We start from the raw sequence: 18,118 nt of genomic DNA on the forward strand, positions 1-18,118 counted from the left end.
TGCACAGACCCCGCCCCCAGTCCATGCCCACCCGCTTCCTGCAGGCTGTCCTCACAACACCCCACTTCTGGGCCACCCATCCTTTAATTAGATCTGACTGTTGAGCCAGCACTTAACCTCACTGCCTGGTCACTCCTGAGGTCTCAGCCATAGCCAGTAGCCCTTAGACTGGGAGACCCTGGACTTGGAGCGTGGGCCCAAGCTCAGGAATGGAGTTTCTGGATCTCTTTTTTTCATTTAAGAAGATGGAACATAGAGCAGGAGAGGAAAGAGTTCAAGGTCATGGGAGAAGCCTTTCAGCAGAACTGAGCGAGCAGTTTTTACGTGGAGCACTGGCAGGCGTTGTCCCTAGGAGAGAACCGCCGCTGTGGAACCTTGACTGTTGGGATCCCTCCCTGCCCATCCACCTGCCTGCCCAGGATGACCACTGAGAGGGTTACATGGGGCTTATTTCCAGCCTCGGGGATCTCTAGGAAGCAGTTAACACTGGCTAGTGAAAGGTGTCTTTTCCACCCTCCACCTGACTGCAGCTGCTTCCTCTCAGCCCCACCTTCCATCTTGCTTCCCATGATCTCACCAGAGGACAGAGGAGCGAGCTCCTATGTGGTCACTGGCCCTGTCACTCCCAGGGCCTGTCCACCCTTTGCTTGTGTCCGTGCTTTCTTCATCTTGACCACAAATTCTCTCTCCTTTTTGCCTCTGCAGCCACAATGAAAGACGGAACACATTTTTACACCCAGTGACCGGCCGGGTCCCAGAGGAAAACAAAAAATTTGACTTGAAAATGTAGGTTTGCTCTACTTACTGCCTGACCTCTCCATACTTAACCACGCCACCCCACTGCCACTTCGCAGTCGGGAAGGGGAAGGGGATGGGGAAGGAGAGCGGAGGGATTTAGGGTCACTCCCTTCAGCTCTGACGGCTGGAAGCCCCTGAGGCTCTCTGGCTTAACAGCCTCATCCACTTTTCCCAAAATCTAACAGCGCTCAGGTGGGCACTTGTCATTGGTGGAGCTACAGCAGTGAGACAGGTCTGAGTCTGGATATCACCCCAGGGCCTCTGAGGGGAATAGGGAGGGAATCTGATACAATCATGAGAGCTGAATGCTGATTCCACTCACTCTGGATCTTGGCTCAGTGAAAGGAAGAAAAAGGATAATTAAATGACTTTCATGGTGCGCTGGGCTATTGTGTCTTTTAAATTAAAAGGAAAAGGAGTTCCAGGGTCCTATGGTTGAGGTTTTTAAAATAAATCTACAGGAAAAGGGAAACATTCCAGGACTACTGGCATATCATCTCAGAAGGGTGGAGGGGGTAGTGAGGTGACCTCCCGAGAGCACTTAGGGGATTTAATTGTGTGCTGATGCTGGAACAGTGGGTGGCAGGGTGGGAAAGGGATGGTAGTTTCCACTGTTTCTTGGTGCTGAATAGTCTCTTTCTTCTCTTCTGGTCAACCTGAAATCAGATCAGCGTTGGACATGTCCAATAAAGCAGGTGGGAAACGCCCGACTACCACCAACAGTGACGTATCCAACCACAACATGGTGTCTGAGGTCCCTCCAGAGCGGCCCAGCGTCCGGGTGAGTCCAGCCTCCAAGGCAGGCTGTCAGTCAGGGATCCTAGGAAACGTGTTAGCCCGTCCAGCTGGGTCTGTAGGCTCCGAAGGGCAGGGGAGGTGCTCAGACTAGAACCTCACAGAAAATCAACAGCCTGACCAGGGGTTCTCAATGTCGGCACTATTGGCATTTTGTGTTGGATAATTCTTTGCATTGTGGAATTACTCATTATAGGACTTTGAACAGCATCCTTGACCTCTACCGACTAGATGCCCATAGTACCCACCCTGTGACAATCAAGTGTCTCCAGACATGGTCAGATGTCCCCTATGAAACAAGGTTGTTCCACCCTCATTGAGAACCACTGATCTAGGGGACAGCAGAAGAAGAATAGCTTATGAAGTGCATGACAGTTGAGAGCTCAGAAAGGGAGGAAGAAGGAAGAGGGTCTCAGGAAGAAGTAATCCGCAGAAGGATGTTGCCGAGAGGTCTGTGTGATAAGGTCTCACGTAGATGAGAACGTCCAGAGAGTTTGACGGCATTGCGGTAACTGGACATCTGACGAGGGCAGTCCTGTGGTAGGATGAGGATAGAGGGCAAGCCAGAGCAGGCGGAAGAGGAGGTGGAAGGGCAGATGAAGAAACACTGAAGAGAAGAAACTGTTCTTCTAAGAAACCAGACAATCAGTGGTGGTCTAGTCACACAATGGCATACTCTCCAAAAATTAAATGGACTAGAACACTATGTGCTAACAAGGATAAACTCAAAAACATAATATTGAGTGAAAAGCAAGTTGTAGAATATGAAAATTATATTATTTTTATATTATAATAATATATTATGCAAAAACATTGTTACATAAAATATATTTATGTAAAATGTACACGAAAAGCAATACTATATTTTTATAGATAAATATACAGTGCAAGCACATAGCCACAGACAGGCAGACTAATTTTAGGTCAGTGGTTGCCTCTAGGGAGGAAGGAAAGGCAAAGAGGTTGTGGAGGAACTCAAGGGGAGTTTCAGATCTATTTGCTATGTTTTATTAGGGGGGAAAAAAACTAATATGTAGTGGTGATTTATTCCATACTTTTCTAAAATGTTAGAAATATTTTAAAAAAAAATACTTTTAAAGAAACTGGGCTATTTAAGGAAATGAGGGGCAGAGAGTGGAAGCTAGAAAGATATGCAAGATGGAGGTAGGTTTTCTTTGTTCATTTTGTTTTGTTTCAAGATGTTAGAAGCAGGAGTGGAATGACCCAGTGGGTAGGTTCAGGAGAAAGGGGATAGTTAATGAGTCACATTTCTGTGGAGGCCAGAGTTAGATGCAGAGGTGTTTGTAAGCCAGGACAGGGAAGAGATGTTCTTCCTGAGACTGCATTTAAAAAAAAAAAAAAAAAAAAAAAAAGACTGCGTTTGAGGTGCAGGAGGGCACGGAGTGGTTCTAGGAAATTAATGGCATCCCCACCTGATGTTCTCAACTTTTGCTGGGAAGTTGGCGGTAAGGCTCACTGCTGAGAGGAGTTGGGGGGTGGAGAGGCATTGGGGGGTCTGAGAATATGCCGAAGGTTTGGGGAACAGGAACACTGGTCAGCAAGAGACATATGAAATATTGCTCTATAGTGTCAGAAAGTCATCTGAGGTCATGGACTCAATCTTTACCAGTCCCCAGGTGTGTGGATTTCCTTCAGCAATGCTCATAGTCCAGCTATGGAAGCGGGGAAGGCAGGTGGTTGAATTGACCTAAGGCTGGGGTTGCTGGGGAGCGGTGGCAGAAAGACAAGGAGGCTGGAGTATTGAGGGGTTAGCAGGAGTTCAGCTGGAGTGGGGGACTATGGGGAGCAGCCTCTAGGCTGCCCAGAGGAGGTGAAGCTATGACAATGAGCGACTGAAGAAAGGGAAAAGTTGGGGACTTGCCTATTCTTAGACTTCTTCAGATGGCCAGTCTGAGCCATGTATGTGGGATTTTACTAGTGACACAATTTTATTTCCTAGTTTTGGGGGTACTTTATAATAAAAGCCCAATTTCTTCTTTTTTTCCTTCTACGAGTATTTAGTAATGCTTCCTATAGCCAGATCCCTTGCTAGGCTCTGGCAGTAAAGAGATAAAAGTTCCTTCTTGTAAAGAGCTCCCAGCCTAGTGAGGGAAACAGAAAGCTAACAGTTTTAGACAATAACTTTTAGACTGTAAGAATGGATGGAGAGGAGGGAGCAGCTAACTACTCTGGGGGATTAGGGAGGTTTGTGGAGTGGGGGGTCTGCACTAGGCTTCAAAGAATGAGTTGGGATTTATAGATAAGAGAGATGGCGCCCCGTCCCCCTGTGGAAGAGCAAGCAAGCCAAGGCCTTGGGCGCAGGAGCGGAGCGCAGGAGTTAGGCGTGACTGGGCAGGGCCTGTCTGCTAGCGTGGCAGAAGGTGGGTTACAGGTCCTGCCGGGTCTTATAGACCTGCCCTTGTGTGCCGTGCTGAGGAATTTGAATTCACTTCATAGTGATAAGCGGTAGGGAGAAGTTTTAAGAGAGTGACAGGATTATGTTGTGTTTTAGAAAGATAACCTTAGTTCATGGGAAAGATTGGGCAGCAAGAAGTGGAATTTGAGAACTTTTAGGAAGATAGACTCCTTAGTCCTGCATAAGTGGTTGTATAAAGGAATGGAGGGGACAGTGTGAGACAGTTTGGAGCTCTGGTTTCGGTGACTGGGAGGATTGTACAATTCACCGAGAAGAGAAACATCGAAGAACAGGTTTCATTAGAAAGAGGATGAGTTTGGTTTTGTACTTTTCTAAATCATGTTTGGACAACCAGTTGCCAAATGAACTGGGGCTAGGAGAGAGGTCTTAGATATAGATTAGGGGATTTTCAGCATATTGCAGGTAGATGAGATTATATGGGGACAATGTATAATGATAAAAATTAGAATAAAAGGATAAAAGTTCAATTAAGGTTCACCAACACTCAGAGTGGAACAGAGGAGGAGTGGCCACAGATGGAGGTATTGGAAAGGAAGAATAGCATCACAGAAACCAAAAGAAGAGTTTCAGGAAGGGCAGTAGGGCTGATATTGTCCAATGCTTTAGAGTATTCAGGGACCGCGTAGTCTTGCTTCCATGACATTGCAAGAGCCATTTCAGACAAGAGGTGGAGGAGGGTTCAGAGTGAATGGGAGGAGAGAAGTCAGAACTCTTCCCAGGAACCTGTTCCTGAAGAGAAAGAGAAAGAGGGAAGGGAGGGAAGGTGTTACGCCTGCTCCATCTGTTGACAGCAGATGCAGGGTTAAGGGGATATTCAGGGGTATGAGGGGCGAGGGGGAGACAGACAAGACAGAGAGAGGCAGAGAGATGTTTTAAGACGTAGATACCTGAGCATGTTTGCAGAGGAGAAGAAGCCAGTGGAGAAGGAAAAGTTGAAGACAGAATTGAGAGGAGATTATGATTAATGGAACAAAGTCTCAGAGGAGAGGGTGGGTTAAGCATGTTATCCTTAGAAAGGATGAGAATGCTGCTTTTTTTTTGACATTGGAGGGAAAGAGACAAAGATAGGTAAGGGCAGTAATTTTCTGGGGAAATGGGTGTGAAATTAAGGAAGTGCATGTCAGATAATCTCAATTTTCTCTGCAGAAGACGATCCAGGTCCCTTGTGGGGAAGGCAGAGAGGGAACTTGCAGGGCCTGGGAGAACAGTCGGGGTACGGGATGGAGAGGCCATCTGGGGCTGAGCCCAGCTGAGATTAGGGACCGCGGATCTGCAGTGGCCTCATCTGTGTTGTGTGTAATTTTTCAGCAGCAACACCATAATCTGGCTGAGTGGAGGAAGGGTAGATATTTTGACTAATCTGGGATTTTGAGTTTTAGAGAAGATTGAGCAGAAAGGCAGCAGAAAGAGAGTACAGCTGATCTACTTCACCACGGGGCCTGGGCTTTGTAGGGAAATAACTAAAATCACGAAGTGGCTGATGGAAAGAAAGGGAAGAATTGAGGGGCGGGGGGTCCCAGCAGAGTGAGAAAGCCCAACGAATGGAGTATTGTGATCAGAAAATGGAATGTTAGAATTGAAGCTGCTTGCGATAAGGGGCTCAGGTGCTCCCCTGGTCTCCGGTGTGGCCACGGCCGTCTGTTCTAGGTGGCAGGGGAGGATTTTGAGTTGAGGACATCAAGGTTGTATAAGGTTACGGCATCAGATGGGTTGTCTTTAAGAACAGTGCCCCAGGGATGGCAAAAATGCATGAAGAGGATGACTGACGCTGAAAGAATGCTCTAGAAGATGAGAAGGACTAAATGGTGGAAGATCAGTGGTGATTCAGGGAAGAGGGTTTGCTGCCAGAATGTGGAGGAATGGCAGGGCCCCATGGCAGTGAGGAGTGGACCACGCGTGTGTGCTCCCAGCCCGCGGCAGGTTGGGTGGTGGAGGGTGAATAGGACGCTGGGGCGGGGGGGGGGGGCGGCGGGGTGCAGGAGTGAGGGCGGCAGCGGAAGGGTAGGCCAGGAGTGAAGTGAAAAATCTTATTTTCTCCTCAAGAAAACTCCCCAAACCCTAACTGCTCTCAGATAGGGGGGGTTATTTTTTAACCCTATTTTAGAAATCAGAGGAAGAGCCAAAGACTTAACAGGCTGTGCTCTTGAGTTACTAACAGATCCAAGACTCACACGTGGGCCTGTCAGCATGAGGGCACCTTGGGGTGACCCCAGGGAGGTACAGCCGCTCCCCAGGCCAGTGGAACAGAAAACAGGAGAGGGAAAAGTCAGGCCGGCTTCTCTCTCTGCTTCCCTAGGCCAACCGGACATCCCGCAAGGCCATTGCCTTTGGCAAACGCTCACACTCCATGAAGCGAAACCCCAATGCACCTGTCACCAAGGCAGGCTGGCTCTTCAAACAGGTGAGGCCCCCTCTGCCATTCTGCCGCCACACCCAGTGCTTTCCCCATATAGCACTGTAAGTCCTCTGTGGTTACCACAGTCCATGTCTATTGTGATATGTTCTCCCATTCCTCATTTGGTATATCTCTGTGAATGCATCTTCTAATTCTATGAAAGCTCAGAGAAGTCAAGTATCTTCCCAAAATCACACAGAACAATTAGTGTCATGTTTAGGAATCCAGCTAGATCTCCTGATGGGCAGATACAATGATTTTGAAATATGCTAGGAAAACTACCCAATTGGAGCAACCTACTGGCTCAACCTCTTGCTATGGAAAGAGGGGTGGTAGCGGTGTCTCCTCTAAGTCTAGGGTCCAGCAATCTCCCCATCAGCCTTGTCACTGTCCATGCCTGCTCTCTGCTCTCTCATTCTGGCTCATCTCTTGCCCTTTTTGTCATTCCCTATAGGGAAAGGCACTGAGGCCAAGGATGACAGAACTGAAGGTCACAGGCAGTAATCCAATGTCAGGTTCCTGCATCTGGGGACTGAAAGGGGTTGCTGCAACTTGTTGGTGGCTGAGCTGCAACCAGAGGCAGGATGTCCTCATACTTGGTGCGGGTTTCCTCCTATCACATCCTGCTCTCCCCCACGCCCAGCTCACAGCCCCTCCTCTCTGTCTCTCTCCATGTGCCTCCAGGCCAGCTCTGGCGTCAAGCAGTGGAACAAGCGCTGGTTCGTCCTGGTGGATCGCTGCCTCTTCTACTATAAAGGTAAGCTTGCCCCTAGGCCAGCGGGGGCAAGAGTGCCCACGGCGCTCTCTCATTCTACCAGTTACCGGGTTTTGCTTTGGATGGACTTTGGAGAAGGGCAGATCTCTCGCATGCAGTCTCCAGCACCAGCGGGGTGTCCCTGAGGGATACAAACAAAGCTCACTTGCGCACACATTCACTCACATTCAATATTGACCAAGTGCCTACTGGGTGTCAGGCAGAGTTCCAGGCCCTGATTGGAGATATAGGGGTGACCTGGATGGCCCTGTGACAGATGGTGAAGCCCAGGGGAAGGGTTCGAGGGGGAGAAAAAGAGAGAGAGGAAGGTCCCTAGTCTCTATTAGCAGGTCACCTGCTAACTGGAGTTCGTATGCTGATCTTCCTCCTGTCCCATGGGGTCAGGAGGATCCAATCCATGAAGGCAGCAATTTTTGTCCATTTTGTTCACTACTGTATCCACAGCACCTACAACAGTGCACGGCGTATGGTAGGTGCTCCATCGATGTGGAATAAATGTATATCCCCAGCTTCTGCCCTCCTTGCACAACTAATCTTCACTCCCAATTCTCTCCAAAAAAGGAGGGCAAAGATCTGATGACATTGGTGCAGCAATTTCTAGGAAGTTATTTTTTAAATGTCCACAGCAAAATTGTGTCAAGGGGGTACAGAGGGGACGAGGGAGGGTGATGGCAGCGGCAGTCCCACCACACAGACGCGGGGCACTGGGTAGAGCAGGGTGAGATGACTTGGCAGCAGGAGAGACTGTTCCCTTTTCCTCTGTGCCCTCCATGCCCCGGGAATGGCAGAGCCCAGGCTTCTCTGGGCCTTCCTGGAGTAATTCAGTGAATCATTAACTTTGGCAAACAAAGGTTGTTCCGAACCCGTGACACCCCCACCCCCACAACGCTGCTGTTCCTGTGTCCTGAGTTGCTGCCCCCTGAACTCTGCAGCGAGAGATCAGGAAGGGGCTTAATGTGCAGGGTCCAGTCACAGAGGAAACCCCAAGACTAGGGGAGAAGAGTCTGCCCAGCCTGGGTCTCTGGGACAGGAGGCTGCACTGGAGCCAGAGTGTGAACAAAGTTGGGGGAGAGCCAGGCTCTCTTCAGAGGAGAGACACTGGTCTGACAAAAGGGCGACCCTTAACCCTGTGCGCTTCAAGGGCACTGCTGTGGGGCCACTGTCCACTGACAGGTGCTCTCAGGAGAGACCCCTAAACACAGGCCTGGACAGTACCAGGCAGAAGCCTGTCTCCTCCAGGAGCTGATGGCCTCTGCTTTCCTGAAGAAGCCCTGGGTCTCCAGCCCTTGTCCCTCCTGCTCCTTAGGCTTAGCCCCTCTCTGGGTACCTCACTGAGGCCGGCACTGGAAGCTGGATGTTGGGCCAAGTATCTTGTGCAAGTGATGAGTAAGAGAAAAAAGGTAAAAAGAGAACTAGTAGAGTTTATAAACCCTATCTGAGAGTTTTACAGGGTCTCCAGCCCGGGGAATAAAGAGCTCTCCTGAGCAAGCCGAGAGGGTCTTGCCATGGCCTCATAGTTGCCCCCAACCTGTCCCACAGAACACCCCTGCCCTTTCGGGTCTCCTGCTGACAGCTGGGAGCCCGACTAGCTAATCCATCAGGCTCCTCTGGAGATCCAGGATGAATTATGTAACAGCCTGATTGTTAGCCTGATCCAGGGACCTGAGGGCCAGGAGGCCATGCAGAGGCAGATCTTCCCTAAGACACGGGGACAAGAAGGGGGGGGGCGTCTACATCAGGAGAGGACAAAGCAAGCACAGGGTGCCTGAGAGAACCTTAGAAACAGTTATCCAGAGGGGCCAGAACCAAAGAGGAGACTGCCCACTCTGCCACGCCCCATCCCATTACCCTGGTACATGTGTGGCTGTAGGAACTGTCTTGTGTTGGACAGGCGCAACGCATAGTGGAGTAGTTAAGGATGATAGCTTGGGAGTCAGCCTCCTGGGGTTCAAAGACCAGTCCACCGCTTTCTTCTTAAGTAACCTTGGACAAATTACTTACCCTCTCTGTGTCTCAGCCTCCTTACCTATAAAATGAGGGTAAGAACAGAACTTAGTTACAGGATTGTTGAGAGTGTTCAATCCATGAAGGCATTTTATACAGAACAGTGTCTGACATAGAACGAACACTCCAAAACAGTAGCTCTAACTGATTAGCTTACTCGTGTACTAGAACGTCAGCTTCCTGAGGGTGGGACTGCTTGTCTCTCATTCATCTCTAGACATGTCTAGAGGATGTCTTCAGAGCTGCCACGCACCCCAACTCCAGGGAGCGTGCCTCTTGGGATTGTGCAGAGGTTGTGTTTGGTAGCCCCGAGTGCCTAATAGTAAATGAGCAACAAACATTTATTGCCAATTTATCACAATAGGGCTGACATGCTCCTCTCTCCTCTCCCCCTGCACGTGCACACACATCTCACCTGTGCCTCTGCTTCCTGACAGATGAGAAGGAGGAGAGCATCCTGGGCAGCATCCCCCTCCTAAGCTTCCGGGTGGCTGCCGTGCAGCCCTCAGACAACATCAGCCGAAAACACACCTTTAAGGTCAGTTGACCTTCCTCTCCCAGGTCAGTTGGGGGAGGGAGACCTGTTCTTCTAGACCATAGGGGGATGGAGAAGGATCTAGGGCCACCTCCCAAAGGAGTCTGAAGTGGTAGTGGAGGGAAGGAGTGGGCAGCGGCCCCTGCACTCAGTGCAGGCTGTCCGAAGGCGAAGGTGAGGCTGTTCTGGGACCCCTTCCTCTTTTCTAGGGGGTTGGGTGGGTGATTCTCCCTAGAGTGGGACAGCAGAAACGTGCTTCAATGGTGCCACAGTTTTTCCTAGGGGAGGACGGAGGAGTGTATCAGCCCTGTTGGGATAAATGTAGCCCAGTGGTTCCCTGAGCCTGTGGATCCTCTGCCCAGTGGCCTGGCACTGGGAGACCCCTTGAAGCACAGGCAGAGCTATAGGCTGGAGGGGGCTGGGATTCTTTATGGAAAGTCTTCCTCCCCACCCTGGGCCCAGGAAATTAGATCCACAGTCAAACTTCCTCAAATTTCAACCTTTAGAGAAAATTAGGAGTTGAGTTTCATTACAGTTCAGAGAAGCAAACCTGACATAGACATTTCGAGAGAACGAGCGCGCAGGAAGACGGCCTCACGTGCCTGGTGCGCGTGCGCCCCGGAGCCCCGGGGAGCCACCATCAAAGGCCGCAGCTGGCTCCTCCTGGGCAGCGCATTTTTACATTTAAAAATTCATGACCTATTAAAAATGATAAAAATCCCAGGCTCTTTTTGTAATTTATGATGTAAAGACCCTAGGTTCCCTTTCATTTTCCAAATATGAAATTATGGTGTTGCCCATGCATTTTCTTAGCATAAAGCGCCCCCTCTGCCAGTTGAGAATCGCTGTCCAAGGCTCTGAAAACCTAAAGCAGTGGGTCAGATGGTAGGGCCTGCAGGTCCCCCCACGGTGCTCAGAGACTCTGCCCCTTTCTGTCCTTCAGACCCTAGTCACCTGGCCACAGAGAAGAGGTGGGCAGTGTACACAGGTGCTGCTCTGGGAACAAGGAGGGACCTCTTTGGCACATAATTAGTTTCCAGCCCCCCGGGTCCTGTCTGCCAGAGGTGTGAACAGAATGAACAATTAATGAAACTCCAGCTCCAGGGAGCCCAGTTCTAGCTGGGGAAATAGGAACACGTTGTTTAACCAACAACAAAATCCTGCTATACACAGACGCATGCACACACCCACACAAGCAGGCAGCCTGTCTCACCCTCCCTTCCAGACCGATGCGCACTCCAGCACGCAGCTCAGCAGGATCAGGTCAACATCCGGTGACTGACACACACCCACCATACACCCCAGGCCTCACTGCTGTGCCCGGCAGCCCCTCTCCTCCTTCCCTGTCCCCAAGGCGTTCATTGCCTCTTTAAGCCAACTCTGAGAGCTATGCTCAGTGGCCACAAAGGGTTCCAATTGTGGCTATTCAGAGGCCCTTCCCCAGGGAAGGGAGGGTTGCTGAGACAGATGGGAGGCTTGTCCTGCTGTGGCCACCAAGTGAAACTCTTGGATGACTGATAATGAGCCTGGACTGTTCCCGCCCAGCCTACTGCTGAATGCCTTAACCTCTTCCTAACCCAGCCCTGTGGGGGCTCGGTGGACTTCACCCCACCAGGGCACCTCCCCCAGTTCTCTGCTCCGCTTTCCTGGTTCCAGGCTGGTGTTCCCTCCTGGCTCCCCTTCAGTGGCCCTGTCTTCCCCAGGCCCTCTGCCTTCCCCCTGTTGCCAGCAGTTGTTCCCAGGCCTCTGCCCCCTCCTGTTCGCCCATGAGCATGTTGTGTCCTCCAGCTTAACCATGAGTTCTTCAGGTGCAAAGAGCATGTCTTCACTTTCCTTGTGACTGGTGCCCAGAGCAGGGCTCTGCACTCCCAGAAGGCTCAGGAAATGGCTAGCAAATGAGCTCATTTGCTGCCCACTCCTACCAGCCCCAGCACATACCCAGAGTCCCAGCCGTGTCTCTCCTCCACCATAGCCCCCATAGCACTGTGTGCTCCACCACAGAGGGCTTGCCTGGGCCCCTGGGCTCCACATCCCTGTGCAGTTTCAACCCCCAGGCAGCTCCTTACAGCTTCGCTGGCTTTTCCTCGGCACCTCCAATCTGGGCCCCCTGCTGGCGTGTGGGGACTAGTAAGGTCCAGAGGAAAGAGGCCCGCCTCTGCCCCTAGAGAAGGAGGACATACCCTCAGTGGGAAAGGGCTCCCATCAGAGAGAAATCCTGTGCAGGGGACAGTGGCTGCAGTGGAGCGAAGGTCCTGCCAGGAGCGCCTTTGGAGGTGTTGATTTAGTCTTGCTGCTTAGGAGAGCCCTGGGGCTGGGTCAGAGAAGCGCTGTCTTCTTTCACCTCCCAGGGGCCCAGGATTTAGCACCCAAAGGGTCAGAGGCTAAAACGAGGTTCCCATCTGAGGGTCTTTACCCTCAGATATTTGGATCTCCCATGCTGGGTGGGATAAACATGCTTTTCCTGGGAAATTGAAGGTCTCACCTAGGTGTTATGCTGAGGTCCCAGTAAGAATCTAGTTCTGGAGCATCTTCTGCTCGTGGCCTAAGAATCTTGAGTTTCACCCGGTAGACCCCTCCGCATTCAGCAGATGCATGCATTAAGGCCAGAGCTGGCAGGAGCAGAGCTAGCATTCGCACTGGGATTCCCTGACTTCTCTCCACCACCAGCCCAAACTCCCTTGGTGCAAGCTCTCACTCCCCCTCCTGGTGGGCTGAATTGGGCATTGCGGGGTGCTGTCGTCCCAATAGTAGCACTGAGTAGAAAGGGATAGTTTGAATAGTTCCCCACTTTCGCCCTCTCCTTGACATTCCTGCCACGTCATCTTCTGTCTCTCCCTCTGGTGTTTGGTTGACCTGTTCTCTGCTTCTCCTCCTTCTGACTGCGTGAGGACCCCTCCTCTGGACAGGAGCTCTCTTCTGGGTTCCCGCCTGCCGCGCCTGCTCGCGGCCGCCAACTAGGTAGTGTGCTCTGACTGTCTGTGCATGCCCCTTGCATGCCTCGAGAGGGAGGCCTGGCTGTCTTTGCGCGGAAGAGACCGTGCTAGCTTCTCAGAGGCCAATATTGGCCTGTGCCGGGGGACATGTCTCCCAGACATTGGGTAATTGCCCTTCAAACCAAAGATAGAATTTGATGGGAGAGTGGGTGTGGTAATTGTCCCTCCTGCTTATAATCACCTCAGGTGGGGCAGGTAAGCTTACCTGGGCTGCCTAGTGGTGTCCAGAGAGCTGGCCAAGGCAGGGACCCGGGCGCCAGCTGGAGCACTTGGTGTACCTGTGGGCCACCCTCCTCACCTTGCTCCTGAGCTCCATGTGGGAAAAGCTGCAGGTCAAGGGAGCGGCCTGCCTGACCACCTGTTCTGTGGGTATGGGTGTCTTCTCCCTACAGGTGACTGTGTGCTGGGTGGACGAGACCGGGGCCAGTTCCACGCACTGCCTCTCCCCACAGGCCGAGCATGCTGGGGTTCGCACCTACTTCTTCAGTGCTGAGAGCCCTGAGGAGCAGGAGGCCTGGATTCAGGCCATGGGGGAGGCAGCCCGAGTGCAGATCCCCCCAGCCCAGAAGTCGGTGCCCCAAGCTGTGCGTCACAAGTGAGTGCCAGAGTCTGGGCCTGGGCGCGGGGGGTGCTAGAGACAGAGGAAGAGCCAGGAAGGGCCGTGCTCTGTGCCATCGCTGAACCCAGTGTGCCAGCGTGAACCGCTGAGGACGGGCCTGGCTAAGTGATTTCAGAGCTGGTAGTCACTTCCCCTGGCCGCTCTCCCTCTTCTCTCTGAGCTGGCGGAGACCAAGAGAGAAGCCATTTTCCATGGGGGCCAGGCAGAAGCCAAGGGCCGGGGTCATTTGCTCAGTTTGTCTTGGGGGCGCATGTTAAGCACACAGCCTTTGGAGGTAGGTGGACTTGGGTTTAAATCCCAACTTGGTCACTTGCCCCGGTGCGACCTCAGTGTAAGTTACTTAAACCTTCGTGAACCTGAGCTTCCTTTCCTCAAAGACAATTATAATCCTACCTCATAGGTTGTCGTGAGGACTAAACAGTGTGTAAAATGCTTGATACGTCATGAACACACAGTCCAGGGCTATGCTCATACCTTCCTCACCCACAGCCCTGGTGCCTGTCTCTACTGGAACTGGGTGTGGAGTATGGAGTTAGACGTCAACAGGGATCTGGAAGGAAGTGTTAGAGTGGAGACCCCAAGTCTAGTCACATGTCTTAGAAATGTTTACCAAGGAAGATCTCAGCAAGGACGCTTGAAGATGTTGAATTTGAGAAACTATAGGGAGAACACTGTCATGAGATTTCACTTTTGTTTCACCCAAGGGGCATACTTCCAGAAGTCCACTCATTCATTTTATAAATATTTACTCTAAATGGACATGTGTAAGGTACTATATCGGGTGCTAGGAAAACAAGGGAGCAAAATTCTGACATGCTCCTGCCTCACAGAGCTTATATTGTAACAAAAAGTCCGTCCTGGGAGAAGCTTGTTTTTGAGAAAGGAACTAGCGTGTTTCCATGTCTGTGAAGTTTGAGGCAACAGGCTCTGCCCTGGTGCCTGCCGTGTCTGACCCCACAGCAGTCCCGGGGAGGGAGGCATCCTTATGCCCATCCTTGCCATCAAGGAACCCGGGGCTCATGGAAGTTGAGGAACTTTCCACAGGAGAGAGGGCTGACCTGTGACAAGCATCTGTAGCTGGGACATCAAGGGCGGTTGGTGTTATGAAACCTCAGGATAGCATATGCCAAGGTTGGGGGCTGTATCAGGGACAGCATACACAGGAGACCAAGGCTGGGCAAAGCCAGTCTTGGCCACAGCTTGAGGACTAGGCTAATGGCAGGTCAGCTGAAGGGAGTGACCCACGGGAGGAGACCTGGAGGGCACAATGAATGTGTCGTGCACATGCAGACTCGGACGACTTTTCATAATAATTGGGGAATAGAACTGTAATGCATTAAATTCTGTCCCCATGCTACCTTTCTGCCCATCCTTCTCCACTCCTTTTCTCCCTCCCAGTGTACCACCCCCCCACCCAGCTCCGTGCTGGGCTGGAATCACTCACAGCATCTCCCTTGCTACCCTGCAGCCACGAGAAGCCAGATTCAGAAAACATCCCACCCAGCAAACACCACCAGCAGCCACCTCACAACAGCCTCCCCAAGCCTGAGCCAGAGGCCAAGACTCGAGGGGAGGGGGATGGCCGAGGCTGTGAGAAGGCAGAGAGGAGGCCTGAGAGGCCCGAAGTCCAGGGCGAGCCTCTGGTGAAAGTCAACGGCATCCAAGCTGGACCGGAACCAGCCTCAGAGCCAGGCAGCCCTTACCCTGAGGGCCCACGGGTCCCAGGGGGCAGGGAGCAGCCCACCCAGCCCAACGGCTGGCAGTACAGCTCCCCAAGTCGCCCGGGGAGCACAGCTTTCCCTCCTCAGGACTCAGGGAGTGGGGGACACCGGCCAAGCTTCTCCCAGCATGCCAACCCCGACAAGATTGCCCAGCGCAAGAGCTCCATGAACCAGCTTCAGCAGTGGGTGAACCTGCGTCGGGGGGTGCCCCCACCTGAAGACCTTCGGAGGTGAGGCCTGGGGTAAAGCTGGGATGTCGTCACGACAAAGGCTGGGCTGGGAATATAACGTGAGAGGCATCCCCTGTTGGAAACCTTCTGGAAGCCAGGCTGTGTTGGGAAACCAAGAAAACCCCAGGGCTCCCAGCTTGCCCAAATCCTTTCCCGCCCCTGTGGCTCCCTCTGCCTCTGCTTTTGCTCTCTGTCTACTTCTTTCAGAGGAAGGGACAGAGCGCCCAGTGTCTCTCCACAAGGGTGTTGGGTGGCCCAGGAAACAGGCAGGCGATCGTAGGGAGGGGCCTTACAGTTGTTTCAGTCAGACATCTGTCTGCCTGAGCTTCCGACCCTCTTACAGACAACATCCTCTGTTCCGGTATTTCTAGCAACAGGAGACTCACTGATCAACAGCCAAGCCAACTCCATTTTTGAATGGCTTTGATTGTTTGAAAGCCAATGTTTATAGTCAGTTTTTAAAAAGAGAAAAGAAAGAAAATGTTGCCACTCACTGATCCTAGTTCTGCCCTCTATACCAATTTCCTCCTTTATCCCGCGACTGGCTTTCAGACATCTGAAGATACTTACTGGGCCCTGGGGTCGAGGCAGCTCGGAACTGCCGGTAACAGCCTCAGGAAGGCTGCTCGCTGCACCCGGGGCCTCTGGCCTGCCTGGCGTAGGGGCAGCGCCTCTCTTGGCACGAGTCCCATAAAATCAGGGAAGCCACCCTTTGTCCCTCCTCTGCCCCTTTCCTCCAGGTGTCTGGTACACTCGCTTTCTTCTGTTTGCCTCTCTGGGCAGGATCTGATAAATTGGTTCATGTTGAGATAGAGATGGCTAATAAGGCTTAAAGTTTCTCCCCAGGGGTATTTCATTTTAAAGAGACAAAGATGGAAGCCCTGACGGGTGGACTTTTGGGCCTCTGGGAACTGGTTGAGGGAGGAGCTCTGAGGATGGGTCTTCTCTGAACCTCTGGAAACAAAGCTGGTGTTCTGTGTGCTCACAAGGCCACTCTAGGCTGGAGGATTCCAAGGTGGGGCCGGGGCACCAGCGGATGGGTAGGGACATGCCCACGCTGTCCACTTCCTTACACTGTCCTCTCTCTCAGCCCCTCTAGGTTCTACCCTATGTCCCGCAGGGCCCCTGAGTATTACAGCCCCTACTCCTCCCAGTACCCTGACGATTACCAGTACTACCCACCAGGGGTGCGGCCAGACAGCATCTGCTCCATGCCTGCCTATGATCGGATCAGCTCGTCCTGGGCCCTGGAGGACAAGCGCCACTCCTTCCGCAACGGGTGTGGATGGAAGGAGCCTGCCGGCTACGGACGGCAGGATGGCACCGTCTGGATCCCCAGCCCCTCCCGGCAGCCCGTCTATTACGATGAGCTGGATGCCGCCTCTGGCTCCCTACGCCGCCTGTCCTTGCGGTCCCACTCGGTGCCCCGCTCGCCCAGCCAGGGCTCCTACGGCCGCACCCGCATTTACTCCCCGGTCCGCTCACCCAGTGCCCGTTTTGAGCGGGTACCAGCTCGCAGTGAGGACATCTATGCTGATCCCACTGCCTACGTGATGAGGCGATCCATCAGCTCTCCCAAGGTGAGCCACCGTCGTCTTCACCCCTTGAGGTCCCCTCCTTCCTCATCCCCTGAGGTCCAGCAGAAGCCCAAGACCATCTGCTGAGAGGAGGTGGAGGTGCGGGAGCACCTGGGACACAAGGGAACTGGGCTGTGTGTCAGCAGAGCCAGCAGTGCTGTCCAGGGAGACTCTGGCCATGTGGTTCCGTCCCCAGGCGAGCGGCCCTGGGGGCCTCGCTTTGCCCCCTACGTAGGAACATTCCTTGCTGTGCCCATTGCCCGATTATGCCAAGAACCCTAATTCCATGTAAGAGGAGAGAAAGGATTCTGTCTTTCTAAACCTTGAGGACCTGAACAGATCACTGCTAGGAAATTGCACTGGATAAATGTTGTCCATTTCAGCCTGGAATCTGCTCTGGGACAGTTTACACATATCCCTAGCCTTGAACTTCTTCTGTTGGTGGGGAAGTCTATGTCTCAGCCGGACCCCCTCACCTCTCCAATTCCCTTTCTCTTCCAGTATGATTACCTGGGAGACAGGCGGCCAGTCCCTGCAGGACTGTACCCCTACAACTACCCACCACCCCCCACGGTCCACGATAAGATGGTACGTCCTCTCCTCCCCCACCACAGCCCCTCAGGACCTCTGCTCCCAGGGAGGGCCTCTGTGCCCAATACGTGGCCCATCCGGTTTTTAGTAGCCTCTGGATACCTCCTTCCTCCCGGCCAGGACTAACCCCAACAGAGTGAGGTGCCAGCTCCCCCTTCTCTGTGACACAGGGCAGAGAAGCAAGGACAAGAGCCAAAAGCATGTAACGTCCTGACCCCTGCTCCTCAGAACAACCCCGCAGCATGCGGAGGGGCCTGGGCAGGCCTAAGATTGAGGGCTGGGACAAAAGTCAGGCTAGAGCTGCCAACAACAGGCGTGCTCTTCAGCCCTCCCCCGCTAAGTGCACTTGCTCCCAGTTTGTCCTTGCCTGGAATGCCACGTTGGGGAAGGAGACAGGACTGAGGAAAAAAACATTTTCCATATTGTGTTTCCGCTTTTCTTCTCCCTCTCTACATGTCTCTTCCTGGAAAATGTTCTCTTGAGAATTTTTGTCCCCACCTGGAGAACTAGAAGCAGATGCTCCACTTGAGGAGCTGGGTAGACCCACTGGAACCCATTGGCAGAACCCTTGTCCCGAAGGCCTGGCACTGTGCCCTCGCCCTGCACAGCACCCAGAGGCCAGCTGCAGGAGGCCGTGGCCAGCAGGGC

The 18,118-nt window shown here is 52.6% G+C and overlaps 1 protein-coding gene across 4 annotated transcripts in view; it reads left to right on the forward strand.

Moving 5' to 3' along the window:
* PLEKHA6 (pleckstrin homology domain containing A6) overlaps positions 1-18,118 on the forward strand; it is a 133,845-nt gene that overhangs the window by 90,313 nt on the left and 25,414 nt on the right. For all 4 annotated transcript variants that reach the window (XM_054563442.1, XM_054563443.1, XM_054563446.1 and 1 more), the window contains 9 exons: positions 706-786; positions 1,465-1,579; positions 6,327-6,431; positions 7,110-7,182; positions 9,642-9,742; positions 13,125-13,327; positions 14,820-15,302; positions 16,393-16,882; positions 17,381-17,467. In XM_054563442.1, coding sequence (XP_054419417.1) covers positions 706-786; positions 1,465-1,579; positions 6,327-6,431; positions 7,110-7,182; positions 9,642-9,742; positions 13,125-13,327; positions 14,820-15,302; positions 16,393-16,882; positions 17,381-17,467 — 1,738 coding nt within the window. The remainder of the gene's footprint in view (positions 1-705; positions 787-1,464; positions 1,580-6,326; positions 6,432-7,109; positions 7,183-9,641; positions 9,743-13,124; positions 13,328-14,819; positions 15,303-16,392; positions 16,883-17,380; positions 17,468-18,118) is intronic.

Source organism: Pteronotus mesoamericanus, unplaced genomic scaffold (genome assembly GCF_021234165.1).
Source record: "Pteronotus mesoamericanus isolate MK-2021 breed Mesoamerican mustached bat unplaced genomic scaffold, CSHL_Meso_final scaffold_705, whole genome shotgun sequence".
NCBI classification, from domain to species: domain Eukaryota; kingdom Metazoa; phylum Chordata; class Mammalia; order Chiroptera; family Mormoopidae; genus Pteronotus; species Pteronotus mesoamericanus.